The sequence below is a fragment of the Bombyx mandarina genome, chromosome 08 (genome assembly GCF_030267445.1).
Source record: "Bombyx mandarina strain Sakado chromosome 08, ASM3026744v2".
Classification (NCBI taxonomy): Eukaryota; Metazoa; Arthropoda; class Insecta; order Lepidoptera; family Bombycidae; genus Bombyx; species Bombyx mandarina.
The window spans coordinates 5,752,378-5,768,869 of record NC_143215.1 but is presented as its reverse complement, the minus strand read 5'-3'; the positions used below and the strand labels follow the sequence as shown (position 1 = coordinate 5,768,869).

General features: G+C 44.3%; 1 protein-coding gene across 1 annotated transcript; it reads right to left on the bottom strand.

The window, feature by feature from the left end:
• Positions 1–6,553: 6,553 nt before the first annotated feature.
• On the bottom strand, positions 6,554–10,578 carry Spx (spliceosomal protein on the X). The gene is made up of 6 exons (XM_089729052.1): positions 10,438–10,578; positions 10,077–10,160; positions 9,898–9,995; positions 8,604–8,780; positions 7,480–7,664; positions 6,554–7,047 (listed from the first exon to the last, which is right to left on the bottom strand). The coding sequence occupies exons 1-6, from the start codon at positions 10,469–10,471 to the stop codon at positions 6,597–6,599; spliced, it is 1,029 nt and encodes a 342-aa protein (XP_089585178.1). The 5' UTR covers positions 10,472–10,578; the 3' UTR covers positions 6,554–6,596.
• Between the last annotated feature and the right edge of the window lie 5,914 nt (positions 10,579–16,492).

Below are 16,492 nucleotides of genomic sequence, written 5' to 3'. Positions count from 1 at the left end.
TGGGCATTCTGACTTAATAGGACTTCTTAGGTATAATATTCATCTCTACTCTATACTAATTGAAATTAAATGTAAGACCTTCGCACGAAAGGGAAGGTAGATTTTTTAGGGAGATAGGGACGACGCGTCTCGTTTCGCATTTAAAGTGTGAAGAAGATGGCAACATTTACGTTACGATGAATGGTGGAAGTTTTTGTGTGTAAAAATGATTGAGAAATAATTGCATATCAATAAAAACATATTTATTAAAATGCTCCTAAATGTATGAGGAGAGCATGCTGACTTGATTAATGGCGGTTAATGAACAATTTTTTTGTTTTGTGTTTGTTATAAAGCTCAGTATTTCAGCACAGTCTTACTTATATATATGTATATATATAGGTTTTGTGGTAAACAAACTGCGTTTTCTCTACACTAACCTAATTTCATTAAATAGCCTACACATCAAACGAAATCCTGAGTTACGATCGCTTTATGGTGCACCCAGCAGATTCGTTTGAGGGCTACGTACCTACATAATGCGAGTACCTACACATCCCTAATGTATTGAGAATAATATTTTACGTGAATCGAGAATGGCACAAGTAATCCGCCATTTGAAGATGAGATCCGTATCGGTATTATCATTGTTGAAGTCACAAAAACCATAGTGAGCTACCAGTATTTTGTAGGCAAGTCAAGAGTATGTATTGATGAACTCATTTTTCGATATTAAAGGATCCATTATGACCACTATCCTAATTTACCATTAGAATATTTTATTTATGTATATGTCTCATTTAAGCTATGATTAGATATGACGACAATTTTAGTATAAGTTTTTTTGTAAGTATATCGATAAATTATATTCGGAATAATAATTATACAAACATCCCTTTGAAGTGGATGAGGAGAGCAGCAGACCGGGCTCAGTGGTGTAGATTGGGAGAGGCCTATGTCCAGCAGTGGACGACTGTGGTCTGTTGATGATGATGATGATGAAACATCCCTCTAAAAGGTCTTTTATAAAAAGATGATTCTATTTATGGCTTAAAGTTAAAGGTAATGGAAAATAATTTATATTTTGGATCACTATGAGTTGGGAAGTCCTCGGGGCCAGAAGGAACAGACGCACAGTGTAGGTACCTGTCGAAGCACCTGTGCCGATGTTCAATTCAGCGAATGGTTACCAATTTTTTTAAGAAATTTGTATCATACTTTGCATCACAATTAAATTCCACGACCTGAAAGAATAAAGAACTCTCTGTAATAAAATCAAAGTCGAAAAATATATGTAATTACAGGGCGCGTTGTGTCCTTTTGGTATTCGCGTTGTGCGATTTACGTTATGCAATCGATCCCGCAGTTTTTGCATGTTATTCTAATTAATGGATGACATATGAATATCGCAATGTCGAGGTTCAGTTTCAATAGTGCTCTTTCACTGTTCAACGTATCTTTCTTAAATCGATCCTCAGGTTAGAGCTCTATGAGCTCACCTACTCGCTCGATGAGGTCATAACCCTCTAGGGTAGGTACCTAGCTTAGGTAGGAAAAAAATATAAATCGATTCGAATTGTATAGCACATTTATGTTGTCTCTGCACTATGGTGCCTGCATTTATAAGGTGTCTCTGCGTTTAGAGCCAAAGACAAATAACCTTACATTTTGACCAGTAAAAGACCGCGCTAACAAAATTTTACGGCAAATTCCAACCTAAAATAACAAAACACAAACGCTTATTAATTCCAACTATAATCCTTTATACACACGCATAAAACCAGCTGAATAACGCAAATATTTGTGTTTCATTTTGTGAGGTAACGATGTTTTTAATCCCCGCAGCTGGTCGACTATTATCGTTGCAAAGGGGAATTCTGGATGCATCCATTAGGCTTTGTTTTTTTTTTTATAATATTGCCAGGATTTTTGTTCAAACTAGTAATTTTTTGTTAAGGCTCTAATAAATATATAGTTTATTATGAAAAGAGAAGTGAGAGCAAAGTATTTCACAAATCTGGTTAGGTACCTCACTACTTACCTACCTAAATTTTACTGATTTGAGGGTTTGCTGTATAATACTGTAATGTAATAATGGTTTATAACACAAAACCAATCACTGGAGCTACAAATATGAAATTTTGACAGTTGCCTTTTAACAATCGTATGAAAGTTCGGCATTTTCAAAGTACATACCTGAGGAGCGGGAAAATCAACTTTCGGACCGGGGGCCGAACCTCGGTCCGTGACTGCGAGTCCGCGGGACCAAGTTTCAGGGCCCACTAAACGACTCCCCTGCACTCTTCGCCCAAGCGTCCGATCCCCTCCGAGGTCAGAACCCGGATAAAGTAAGGGGTTATCACGGTCAACACTACAACCAAACGGCGCAGCTCACCCCAAAGACGCCCGGCCGATGGAGCCTCCGAGGCAAATCGAAATCGGCCGTCTCGGTACGGCGGCCCAGACAGTGTCGCTGGTGTCCCGGAATACCCTGCTGAACCTGAACCAGCCTGCTGGGTCGGGACGCGATACACCGCCAACCAGTTGCTCTTTTTATCGATATTAAAGATATTTCTCCTCGGCAGCGCGCTAGAGTGCTGGTAGCGCGCCGCACGGTCTCAACCCCTCAGGTCGCCCCTCAGGTGATCTACAGAGACGGGAAAATCATCTACATGTCTCCTTTTTTTATATTTTAAATTTAGATACGTATCGGTATTTTCTAAGCGTTGACCTCCAGTATGCTGAATATAACAAAAACATTAAGCTACACCCAAGAACCCACCCATACAAGCACCCACTAAAGTAACGAAATGTATTTTATCTCAAATGCATTTTATTTAGGTATTATAAGTCCCAAGAAATAAGAAACTTCTCAGATCCAATTTACAACGTTCTTTTTGCAGAATCCGCAGTTTACGAATGCAATTTCCTCAATACAAAACTGGACTGTCCGCGTAATTGCTGCCTTTGCAAATCTTCCTCGGAAACAATAAAATGCACAATAGAAATTTTTAACAGCTTTCTTTGCAAAAATGATGTTGAAATATTATTTCAAGGTTTTTATTAAAGTAAACTCTGCAACGAAATGGTAACTAAAGGTACTTACTTTTGAAATAAAAAGCTCAAAAGTTTGTGCTATAGTTAAACCTCTTTATCACACCCTTTTACCAATTTCTTCCTTCAACGGATTAATGTTGTGCACCGTATGCACACCGGTCGCGGTAGGGAGCCATATAATATGGTTCTAGTCACCCTCCAGCCTACCCCCGAGGGTAAGAAAATCTTCAACACACAGACCGTCTGTAGGCTCTCCGGTATCGCCGTCGAAGCCCCCCATAAAAAAGGCACTCCTAGCCAGTGCCATAACTGTCAATTGTACGGGCACTCTTCCCGTAACTGTCACGCGCGCCCCCGATGTGTTAAGTGTTTGGGCGATCACGCCACGGCCCTCTGCGCTCGCGACCAAAAAACCGCGACGGAACCGCCTAGCTGCGTCCTGTGTCGAACACAGGGTCACCCCGCGAATTACCGTGGTTGCCCCCGAGCCCCTAAAATAAATCGCCGCGTCGCCCGCCAAAACCGCCTCCGAGCTTCCGGCCCAGACATCAAAGCCTCGGCACCCTCTGTGTCGCAGGCTAAGCCAGCGTTCGTTCCGGCGCCGGTGCCCAGTGTCTCGGCCTGGGCGAAACCGCTGCCGTACATGAACACGGCTACAACTCCCTCCTCCGCGATTTGTCCCGCCCCCGCGACTCGTCCCGCCCCCGCGACTCGTCCCTCTCCCGCGACTTGCCCTCCGACCGCGTCCGACAATCTCGCTTTAGCGATCGACTTCTTTCAGTCGATCAACTTTGAGCGCGTTAACGCTTTGGGCGACGCCATTCGCGCTGCCTCCACTGCACAACACTTTATCGCCGTTGTGCAAGAATACGCCGACGTATACGCGTCATTAAATACGTACGTCCTCCCCTCACTCCGCCGGTAATCAATGGCGTATATAAGTAGAGTAAAGCCCCTATCCGTAACGATAGGATTTTTTAACGCTTACGGTCTCGCAAATCAACGTGATCAGGTTTCTGACTTTTTGCGTGACCATCAAATTGATATATTTTTAGTGCAGGAGACCCTACTTAAGCCCGCGCGCCGTGACCCTAAAATCGCGAACTATAACATGGTCAGGAACGACAGGCTCTCTGCTCGTGGTGGTGGTACCGTCATTTACTATAGAAGAGCCCTGCATTGCGTCCCGCTCGATCCTCCCACGCTCGCTAATATCGAAGCATCAGTGTGCCGAATCTCACTGACGGGACACGCGCCGATCGTTATCGCGTCCGTATATCTTCCACCGGATAAGATCGTTCTAAGCAGTGATATCGAGGCGCTGCTCGGCATGGGGAGCTCTGTCATTCTGGCGGGCGACCTAAATTGTAAACACATCAGGTGGAACTCACACACCACAACCCCGAATGGCAGGCAGCTTGACGCGTTAATCGATGATCTCGCCTTCGATATCGTCGCTCCGCTAACCCCGACTCACTACCCGCTAAATATCGCACATCGCCCGGATATACTCGACATAGCGTTATTAAAAAACGTAACTCTGCGCTTACATTCGATCGAAGTCGTTTCAGAGTTAGATTCAGACCACCGTCCCGTCGTTATGAAGCTCGGTCGCGCTCCCGATTCCGTTCCTGTCGCGAGGACTGTGGTGGATTGGCACACACTGGGCATTAGCCTGGCTGAATCTGATCCACCATCGCTCCCGTTTAGCTCGGACTCTACCCCGTCTCCTCAGGATACCGTTGAAGCCATAGACATCTTAACGTCACACATCACCTCGACATTAGATAGGTCATCGAAACAAGTTGTAGCGGAGGACTTCCTTTACCGCTTCGGGTTGCCCGACGATATTAGGGAGCTCCTTAGAGCTAAGAACGCCTCGATACGCGCCTACGACAGGTATCCTACCGCGGAAAATCGTATTCGAATGCGTGCCCTACAACGCGACGTAAAGTCTCGCATCACCCCGATAGAAGTTAAAGACTTGATCAAAGACCTACGTCCTCGCAAGGCTCCCGGTTCCGACGGTATATCTAACCGCGTTATTAAACTTCTACCCGTCCAACTCATCGTGATGTTGGCATCTATTTTCAATGCCGCTATGGCGAACTGTATCTTTCCCGCGGTGTGGAAAGAAGCGGACGTTATCGGCATACATAAACCCGGTAAACCAAAAAATCATCCGACGAGCTACCGCCCGATTAGCCTCCTCATGTCTCTAGGCAAACTGTATGAGCGTCTGCTCTACAAACGCCTCAGATACTTCGTCTCATCCAAGGGCATTCTCATCGATGAACAATTCGGATTCCGTACAAATCACTCATGCGTTCAACAGGTGCACCGCCTCACGGAGCACATTCTTGTGGGGCTTAATCGACCAAAACCGTTATACACGGGAGCTCTCTTCTTCGACGTCGCAAAAGCGTTCGACAAAGTCTGGCACAATGGTTTGATTTTCAAACTATTCAACATGGGCGTGCCGGATAGTCTCGTGCTCATCATACGGGACTTCTTGTCGAACCGCTCTTTTCGATATCGAGTCGAGGGAACCCGCTCCTCCCCACGATCTCTCACAGCTGGAGTCCCGCAAGGCTCTGTCCTCTCACCCCTCCTATTTAGCTTATTCGTTAACGATATTCCCCGGTCGCCGCCGACCCATTTAGCTTTATTCGCCGACGACACGACTGTTTACTATTCCAGTAGAAACAAGTCCCTAATCGCGAAGAATTAGTAAATGACCACCATTTTACTAAGATTATATTTCATCCCATATCATCTCATTTCATTTAATTTCACCCCAGTTGATTAATGTCACAAATTAATCATTTTCATTTCATTTCACTCCATATTATCATTTTTCATAAAAATAAGAATATAAATTAAAATAAGACATGACTTAAAGGTCTCAGTTACCAGGTCATAAAATACCTTAATTAATTCCGCAAATTGCGTATTTAGTCTCGAATAATAATATATTAAGTGTATAATCTATGTATTTAGTGCTTATTTAGTTCATTGTTTGAGACGTAAACTCGTACTTTATGCAACGATTTTTTCTGGTATTTGCATGAACGTACCTACTTTATGCAAATACCAGATATCTACTTATAAACAATAGATCTCATGTTTCGAAGTGGAGTATATCGCACATAAGGTACGATCACGTCACTTATGCAAACTATGTAATTTTTCAGGAGAAACGTTGAAAAATTACACATCTTATTAAATAATTTTTATAGTTCTGCTAGGCTATAGAAATAAAATGATAATATTCAAACTACAGCTTTAAACTTCATCAGTAAAAGCAAATATCTCGTTCGTCTCAGTAATAACTATTAAAAAATGTATTTTCTCATACCCAGTTCAACGTTAACAAAAATTGCATAAGTGACTTTATAGCACCGTATGTGCGATATATTAACTCACCACACTCCACATTTTTTATGTGGGTTCATTAAAAAGCCTTGAGCTTTTTGACCGTTTTTATTATGCTTGTGTCGAAATTAAAACAAAACTATGCAAAATTACACTATTTATTTCAGTCCTTTCCCTATCAGCACTCAATAATTATAGTTTGGTTCAGGTGGATGCGGCGGAAACGGGGGATGCCCAAACGGCGGAGGCCCACGAGGAGGGAACTGCGGCCTGAATGATGGAGGTGGTGGTCTCCATGGTGGTGGAGGACGAGCACCAGGTGGGGGTGGTGGTCCAAACCCTGGCGGACCGAATGGCGGAGGCGGGAAATGATGGAATGGTGGAGGTGGTGGTGGAGGGCCTGGAGGCGGTGGTGGACCGGGAGGAGGCATCGAAGATGGCGGTGGCGGCGGCGCTGACATAGGCAATGGTGGTGGTGGTCGCGCATTCATTGGAGGTCCTTGTGGTGGCATAGGGGATGGTGTGGGCGGCGGCGGTGGTGCCATTAGCACAGGCCCCATCAACGTAGGTGGTGCATCGGCAAACAGCTGGTGAGGTCTGTCCGCATGCGATAGTGGATTTTGTGCAGCAAGTAATCTGTAAAAATACACAAAGTTTAAGTACTTGTGGTAAATTTCATCTATTTCAATGATTTTATTTTCTTTAGATAAACAGGCTGAATCCTAAACACATCATAATGTGAATTCCACCTCTTGGTTTTGAAATTTGAATTCTTTATTGTATTGTATTGATGACTGTCCAATTTCAGAGTTGCATACTTGAAAAACCCAACTTTACACCATAGAACTATTTAAAAAATTCATAGCTCATTATATTTATCAGATAGTCTTTAAACCAATTTTTTTACTTTCGATCTCTATAAATATAATATGAGTTATAAATTTTTGAAATAGTTTTATGGCTCTGGTGTAAAGTCGGGATTTTCAAGTTACAATTCTGCTTTCTTCTGTCAATATACAACACATGTCCTATTAAAACAGAATGTCTGCTGAGAGGATGTTGACATACCTCTCTGCTGCTGATCCGTGCCTCTCCCCTTTCACATCCTTCTTAAATGCATATGAAACTGATATCGGCCTGTTACATAGATACTGGTTATTCATTGCTTCAATTGCTGCATCCGAGGCTTCAAATGATGCAAAGTTAATAAAAGCAAAAGCTTTGGAATTTCCTGTTTCAGGATCTCTCATTACCTGAAAAATTAAAATGATTATGGTAATCATAGTTTCAGATTATTAAGTCAAAACAAAACTGTTCTACTATACACAGTATTCTATTCCGTTTCTGTGAATTGGAAAAGGAGTTTTAACGAACGAGTGAACGTTTACAGCCCAACTGGTGTTAAGTGGTTACTGGAGTCCATAGGAAGCAACAATGAAAATGTCGCCACCACTTATACTACAATAGTTGCCCTACAATGATCCCTAAATCTAAAATGCATTACTGCTTCACACTAGAAATAGGCATGGAGGTGGTGGTGCCAACTGCTACTACTACTGGGTTCATAATGCCTTGCCACCATTTACTACTACTAAATATCACATTGGTTTTCTTGTGTATATCATTTCGATGCCTCCAATGAACACTACGCTAACTCCAAATTCGTAGATTTACAGGAGGAGCGTTTTAACTAAAAAAATTGATACAATCTTTATTATTGCAGATATATTTATGTTTTTTTTGTGTAACTAGCTGATCTACTCTTGCTTCGAACTCCATCAATAATGATTAGTTGTAATACTTTTAACATAGTGAAGCGATTTGCGTGAAAAACGAAAATTTCAAAATTTTGAGTTAGAGTAGTGTTCATTGGAGGCATCGATTTGATGTTGCTGTACAATGGCATACACTGGCACCATACCATAACTAATTACTAAACATAACTTAAAACACCATAATGTTAATGCTACCACTAATTTCAAGATATGGGGACAAAACCTCTACGGCCTTTACAATATCTGCCTTCTATCTTTCAATCTAGAAGACACACTTTTTTATTGCCTTTCTAGGCAAACAACCATGCAGTCCACCTGGTGGTAAGTGGTTACCGTTGCTCAAGGTAGTCAGCAATGCCAGGGGCATCAAACTAACTAAGGTAACTATTACTTACACAAATGAAGATAAAACTTTACCTTAGGTGTCTGTAATATAACTCCAAATGCAGAGAATGTGTCATATAATAACTTTTCATCTACTTCAGGATCTAAGTTTCCAATGAACACATTTGCTCCCACATCCAAGTTCTTCTGATGTGCTGATGCTTTGTTCACTCTTACAGGCTTTCCATATAGTTTTATCATGTTCATGACCTAAAATTTTAAATACATTTCAATAGTGTTTATTAGGGGAAATAGATGAATTTAGCATTTTTTACTATACTATTTATTTATGTAAATTATTCTCTTTATCTGTCAAATAAATTACTTTATTATTTAGAACATATTTATTAAAAGTTACATTCTCTATAAAAGCCCTAAAACCAATAAGGATATATGAAATAAATTATAAATTTCCAAATAAAGATGGTTTGGGACGTAACATCAAAAGGAAGATCTTCCACTGACCAGATAAAATTGCTCAGTAGACTAACAGTCCAAATGTTGTTGTTCAGAACTTGTATGTTTAAATGCAAGTTAATCTTGAAAATGTTATTGGCAAAATTCAATCATCTGTCAGATATCTTGTTCTATGATGGCTACTGCCACTATAGTTCTATTACTCTAGCTACTATATCAATAATGAATATACATTTAGAACTATAGAAACCATACTCTTTACTAATATTAGAAACGTGAAAGTGTATTTGTTTGTAATTTGCCTATCCTTGTTTTACATCAAAACAAAGCAACAAATTTATATATTTATTGAAGTGATAGTATGGACATAGGCTACCTTTAATCCTAAAAAAACACATTCCCACAGGAAAGTACAGTGTAGCTTCAGCTGCATGATCAAAGAACTTCTCCTTAACATGTTCAAGACTTTTCGACCCACCGGTGAGCCTAGCATCCTATCATATTGGGCCAAGCCAAAATCAGGGATTCAGTAATTTTGATCAATTTGAGATTTTAATCAAAAATTTATAAAATGTGATATTTTGTATGGAAGAAAAAAAATATGTCACTTGTAAGAAGCACTTATATTGGAACCCTCAAACAGCTCACAGGTGACTGCGATGGCCCAAATAAGGTTCACCAGTGAGCACCGTGGTCTGAAAATACTCAACTTTTCATTTGGCATCCAATGTGTTAACAATTAACAGCTAGCTAATCAATAATGTATGTATTCGTAAGTTTCAGTGAACATGACAGGACCAACGCATTTAAGTCATAGGCAGTCTCTATTGTTTGTAAAATATGTGGATTGATTGCAAATGTTTTTATAAAAAATAACTTATAGCAGAATAGCTTTAGAAAAACTGTTTACCTTTATTGCATAGTCAGCATCTTCTTCACCCATAAATTCAACAAATCCATAGCCCTGATGTGTCTGAGTCACTCTATCTTTGGGCATGTGAACATTTACTGAAATGGCAGAACCGTGTAAACTTTAATATGTATTCTGTTAGTTTTTATGGTTTTAGCTTCAGCGTGAATTGAACTTACCTACAGGCCCCGACTGCACGAAGAGCTCCCATAACAAACTCTCAGTTACCCTGTCATCGAGACCGCCAACGTAAATGGTTGCATCTGTCAAGAAATTGTAGGTGTTTACACAACACTAGAGCGTATTAAAATTATAAACAGTAAAAGCTCTCATGCTATCATTCAATAAGTTTATAACAAACTAGTTTCATAAGTGAAAATTTTTAAATATTTATGAATTAAGAAGTTTGACTGAAAACATAACCTCAACTTTGGCGGTTTTGTGAAAGTAAAAAATTCAAGATAGTTTAAAATAATAGTATTAGACAGTTCACTTTAATGATGAACAATCGCTTTTTTATAGTATTCCTTGAAGAATTACCTTGATTTCTTTCAGCAATAGGCCCCGCTGCCATTTTTTCAAAAGATTTGACAGCTCATATACTACCGCGAAGCGTTTGTTTTCTTCGGTTTGACATTGACATTTTTCAATGGAGTTCACGCAACGCACTGAAGTAGGAATATTATATAGGTCTATGACGCAACGCAAGCGCTTAATATTTCATTATATATTAGATACTACACATAACATCGCTTGTGTTTAAGAAATTGTAAAATCTATTAGTTTTAAACAATACTTCTCAGAAAAGGTAAATTAATTCGGAAATTATAAATATTGCTCCACTAAAGTATAAAATATGGGAAAAAGAGTGAAAAGTTAATAGTTGCGGAATAAAACCGAGCATTTGAGTTGATTAAACATTATTACCAACAGTTGAATTGTGATTTCTGTACAATAATGTTACTAAAAATGTATGAGAATAAACTGATATTCAAAATTTTTTCAAATTAAATACGTACTCTAAAATATCAGATACTGGAATTTAAATATATCCATAAACGGCAATAGCCGCGATATTATGGATCATTTTGAGCCTTTAGGGGTATTTTGTGAAAGTGTGTTTGTTTTTTAAATTCCTGGGATTCTAACGATTTTGTTGTATGATCCACATTTATTCCTTTGTTCATTTTGATTCACTCTCTAACGAGCCAGCATTACAACCGCAGCCCCTGACGTCATACTAAAAATAAATCCTTATTTACCATAATATTTCTTAAAATAATACAAATGTATCTTTTTGTGACCATGCTTGTATGAAAAACAGATTATTTTAAAGGAATGTTTTTTTTTTTTTTGTGATTGAGAGATTACTGGTGGCCCGGAGGCCTTTCCAGCTTCACCAGGACAGGTGGGCGAGCAAAGGCTCAGCCAGGAGGGGTGGGATTTGCTAACAACTGCCCGAGCGCCTCCGAAGGAGACCTAACAACTCAAGAGCAGTTACTTCGCGAATGAATCTACTACCGGATCGGAATCGCGACCCACTGAGAAGATCCGGCGAGAAACTCAGCGGGCTGATGCATGGGTTAGGCTGCACGTCGACCTCTTTGTCGAGTTCGACGAGTACGGTTACCGGGGTTCCTCAGCCTGCTCCTAGTGTTAGAGCTGAAGGTATCTAATGCAAGAGTTATTGGATCTGATGGATCCGCAAGGACGTGTCTAGGGCGACGACGGTGACTTGCTCCTGCGTGATCAGGATTCGGGGAGTAGTCAGCGGCGGCAACGATAAGGCGATTATCATGACGCATAGCCTTAACGAAGTAACGTTCCGACACTGACTTCATGTGTTTGCGGATCGATTCGAGGCCCAGGTCGTCGTGTAGGTCAACGTTCCTCACGAACCACGGAGCCCCGACGGCTAACCTGCAAAAGCGGGATTGTAGGGATTGGAGGGTGTCTATGTGTGTGCGGGCCGCGTGAGCGAACACCACACTCGCGTAAGTCATGACGGGCCTTATGCAAGTTTTGTAAAGTGTCACCTTGTTCCGAAGGGACATTTTACTCCGCTTACAGATCATGGGATAGAGTCTGCCGAGAATAAATGCGGCACGATCGCGGACTGTTTTTATATGCGGGCGGAATGTCATGGATGCATCCAGGGTGACTCCCAGGTACTTGACCTTCCCAGCCCAAGGTATAGGTTGGCCGAAGAGGGTGATCGGGGGTGTGATATTTCTCCTCCTAATGCGGGAGGAAATAAGCGGTGAGTTTCCCCTTTGAAATAACACTGCTGTGCTTTTCGCTGGGTTGATGTCTATGCGCCATTTTCGGAACCACTGTCCGAGGGTTAACGCTGCACTCTGGAGCTTACTCGCGATTAGGGACTTGTTTCTACTTGAGTAGTAAACGGTTGTGTCGTCAGCGAATAAGGCTAGCTGGGTCGGCGCGACCGGGGAATATCGTTAATAAATAAACTAAATAGGAGCGGAGAGAGAACGGAGCCTTGCGGGACTCCAGCCGTGAGTGGTCGCGGGGAGGAGCGGGTTCCCTCTACTCGATATCGAAAAGAGCGGTTAGACAAGAAGCCTCGTATGATGAGCACGAGACTGTCCGGTACGCCCATGTTGAAAAGTTTGAAAATCAAACCGTTGTGCCAGACTTTGTCGAACGCTTTTGCGACGTCGAAGAAGAGGGCTCCCGTGTAGATCGGTTTTGGTCGGTTAAGACCTACAAGAATGTGCTCCGTGAGGCGGTGCACCTGTTGTACGCATGAGTGATTTGCACGGAATCCGAATTGTTCATCGATGAGAATGCCCTTTGATGAGACGAAGTCTCTGAGACGTTTGTAGAGCAGACGCTCATACAGTTTGCCCAGAGACATGAGGAGGCTAATCGGGCGGTAACTCGTCGGATTATTTTTTGGTTTACCGGGTTTGTGTATGCCGATAACGTCCGCTTCTTTCCACACCGCGGGAAAGATACAGTTCGCCATAGCGGCATTGAAAATGGATGCCAACATCACGATGAGTTGGATGGGTAGAAGTTTAATAACGCGGTTAGATATACCGTCGGAACCGGGAGCCTTGCGAGGACGTAGGTCTTTGATCAGGTCTTTAACTTCCATTGGGGTGACGGGTGGTAACGCATCCGAGGGTGGCAAGGAGACTCTGCGTTCTACCTCACTGTCTACTAATTCTACATGAACAGGGTCCGCGGATTGAATGCTGGGCGTGCACTGGGTTTGCAATGTATCGGCCAGCAGCTCTGCTTTTTCGTCATCATCAAACGCCGCGAGTCGACCTGAGGGGCCTACGAGGGGGGGCATAGTTACAACCGTATCCGATTTGAGAGTACGAGCTAAGCGGTAGTAAGACCTTTGAGAGGGCGCGAGTCCTTCTAAGAAATCAGACCATCTGGCATCTCGGACTTCGGCGATGCGAGACTTTACGTCGCGTTGTAGGGCACGCATTCGAATACGATTTTCCACGGTAGGATACCTATCGTAGGCGCGGATCGAAGCGTTCTTAGCTCTAAGGAGTTCCCCAATATCGTCGGGCAATTTGAAGCGGTGAAGGAAGTCCTCCGCTACAACTTGCTTCGATGACCTATCTAATGTCGAGGTAATGTGTGACGTTAGGATGTCTATGGCTTCAGCGGTATCCTGAAGAGACGGGGTAGAGTCCGGGCTAAACGGGAGCGATGGTGGATCAGATTCAGCCAGGCTGATGCCCAGCGTGTGCCAATCCACCACAGTCCTCGTGACGGGGACGGAATCGGGAGAGCGACCGAGGTTCATAACGACGGGACGGTGGTCTGAATCTAACTCTGAAACTACTTCAATCGAGTGTAAGCGCAGAGTTACGTTTTTTAATAACGCTATGTCGAGTATATCCGGGCGATGCGCGATATTTAGCGGGTAGTGAGTCAGGGTTAGCGGAGCGATGATATCGAAGGCGAGATCATCGACTAACGCGTCGAGCCGCCTGCCATTAGGGGTTGTGGTGTGTGAGTTCCACCTGATGTGTTTACAATTTAGGTCGCCCACCAGAATGACAGAGCTTCCCATGCTGAGCAGCGCCTCGATATCACTGCTTAGAACGATCTTATCCGGTGGAAGATAAACGGACGCGATAACAATCGGCGCGTGTCCCGTCAGTGAGATTCGGCATACTGACGCTTCGATGTTAACGAGTGCGGGGGGATCGAGCGGGATGCAGTGCAAGGCTCTTCTGTAGTAGATGACGGTACCACCACCACGAGCAGTGAGCCTGTCGTTCCTAACCATGTTATAGTTCGCGATTTTAGGGTCGCGGCGCGCGGGCTTAAGTAGAGTCTCCTGTACTAAAAATATGTCAATTTGATGGTCACGCAAAAAATCACAAACCTGATCACGTTGATTTGCGAGACCGTATGCGTTAAAAAATCCTATCGTTACGGATAGGGGTTTCAGCCTACTTTTGTACGCCATTGATTACCGGTGGAGTGAGGGGAGGACGTACGTATTTAACGACGCGTATACGTCGGCGTATTCTTGCACAACGGCGATGAAGTGCTGTACAGTGGAGGCGGCGCGGATGGCGTCACCTAAAGCGTTAACGCGCTCAAAGTTAATCGATTGAAAGAAGTCGATCGCTAGAGCAAGATTGTCGGACGTTGTCGGAGGGCAATTCGCGGGGGAGGGGCGTATTGCGGGGGCGGGACGAGTCGCGGGGGCGGGACGAATCGCGGAGGAGGGAGTTGTAGCCGTGTTCGTGTACGGCAGCGGTTTCGCCCAGGCCGAGCCACTGGGCACCGGCGCCGGAACGAACGCTGGCTTAGCCTGCGACACAGAGGGTGCCGAGGCTTTGATGTCTGGGTGGGAAGCTCGGAGGCGGTTTTGGCGGGCGACGCGGCGATTTATTTTCGGGGCTCGGGGGCATCCGCGGTAATTTGCGGGGTGACCCTGTGTTCGACACAGGACGCAGCTAGGCGGTTCCGTCGCGGTTTTTTGATCGCGAGTGCAAAGGGCCGTAGCGTGATCGCCTAAACACTTGACGCATCGGGGGCGCGCGTGACAGTTACGGGAAGAATGCCCGTACAGTTGACAGTTATGGCACTGGCTAGGAGTGCCTTTTTTATGGGGGGCTTCGACGGCGATACTGGAGAGCCTACAGACGGTCCGTATGTTAAAAATTTGCTTACCCTCGGGGGTAGGCTGGAGAGCGACTAGAACCATATTATATGGCTCCCTACCGCGGCCGGTGTGCATGCGGTGCACTGAATTTACTGGTAGGCCTTGTTCCAGAAGGTCGGCCTTGACGAGTTCGGCATCCAACTCTTTAGGGATGCCACGTATGACGGCACGAAGTTCGCGCTCCTCCTGGAGCGTATACGTATGGAAACTTATACGCTCCTTACGGAGGTAAGAAGAGAGGGCCCTATGGTCGTCGGGTGTTTGAACCTTAATTTGAATGCCATTCGCGAGGTTACGGGCATTCGTGAAATTAATATTTTTGGCCTTAAGGGCCAGGGAAACTCGTTTCCAGGCTGCCTTCTCTTGAAGGATTACCGGGGGAGGGGTTTGGATTTTCTTTTGTACTACTGGACGCGGCAACGATGTAGCACGGGCAGGGGGAGCAACGGGGGTCGGTGGACGGAGGCGCGACGCGTTCGCGGCTCTGCTTACTTTGGCGGCCGCGGGAGCTCGGGCTTCCGCAGCGCGCCTCTTACCTTTTTGGACTACTGTGAATCCATCAGTCGAGGGGGCGGGGGAAGGATCGACCTCCATGTCCGACTCCGAGTCGGATGAAAAGGGAGGGCGCGGGCGACCCGCAGGCGGGCGTTTTAGAGGGCGCGGGGTTGACGGTCGCGACGGAGGCCACGGACAATCGCTCGGGGGCAGAGGACGGCGCTGGCGCGACGGAGGCCGCGGATGAACGCGTGGACGCGACGTGTGCTGCGGATGAGTGCAGGGCTGGAACCGAGATCGCAGCGATCGACGCGGGAGCTTTGCTCGCGAATATTGGAGACACGGGAGCGGCGGGCGCGACGGAGACCGCTTCTGAGTTCACGGCGTGATTGGCTTTAAATTCTAAAAATTCGGCCGATAATGTCAGGTACCTCAGACGGAGGAATTCCGCGAACAGATCGATCGTGGACTCCATTGTAACTATCACGTGCCCAGGGGGGGCTACCCCGGGACTTTAAACACACTCGCCTTACGGCGAGGCCCCAATATTATAATAATTACGATAATTACGGCACACAACCGCCCGCTTACAAACGGGCCACTAAGTTGCCGAACGAATTCCAGGAATTTAGGGGTCCGCCCGTTCACAAACGGCGGTGCGACGCAATTAGCACAGGTAGTAACTTCCGAGAAAACACTTGGACGCCAGATGTGCCACGAACCGAGATCGGGCGATCGAACGAACAATGAGCACGTCAGCACGCGGCGAGTGCTTGGATCGGAATGGTAAAAGGTATGCTGACCAGAGATTAGTAGAAGTGTGATGCTTACGTTTAAAAATGTAGATCTATTTCTTTTGAGTAGGTAGGTTGACAAAGAAATACCAAAGAGTAGTGAGAAAAAATACTATTTAATATTATTATGTATGTA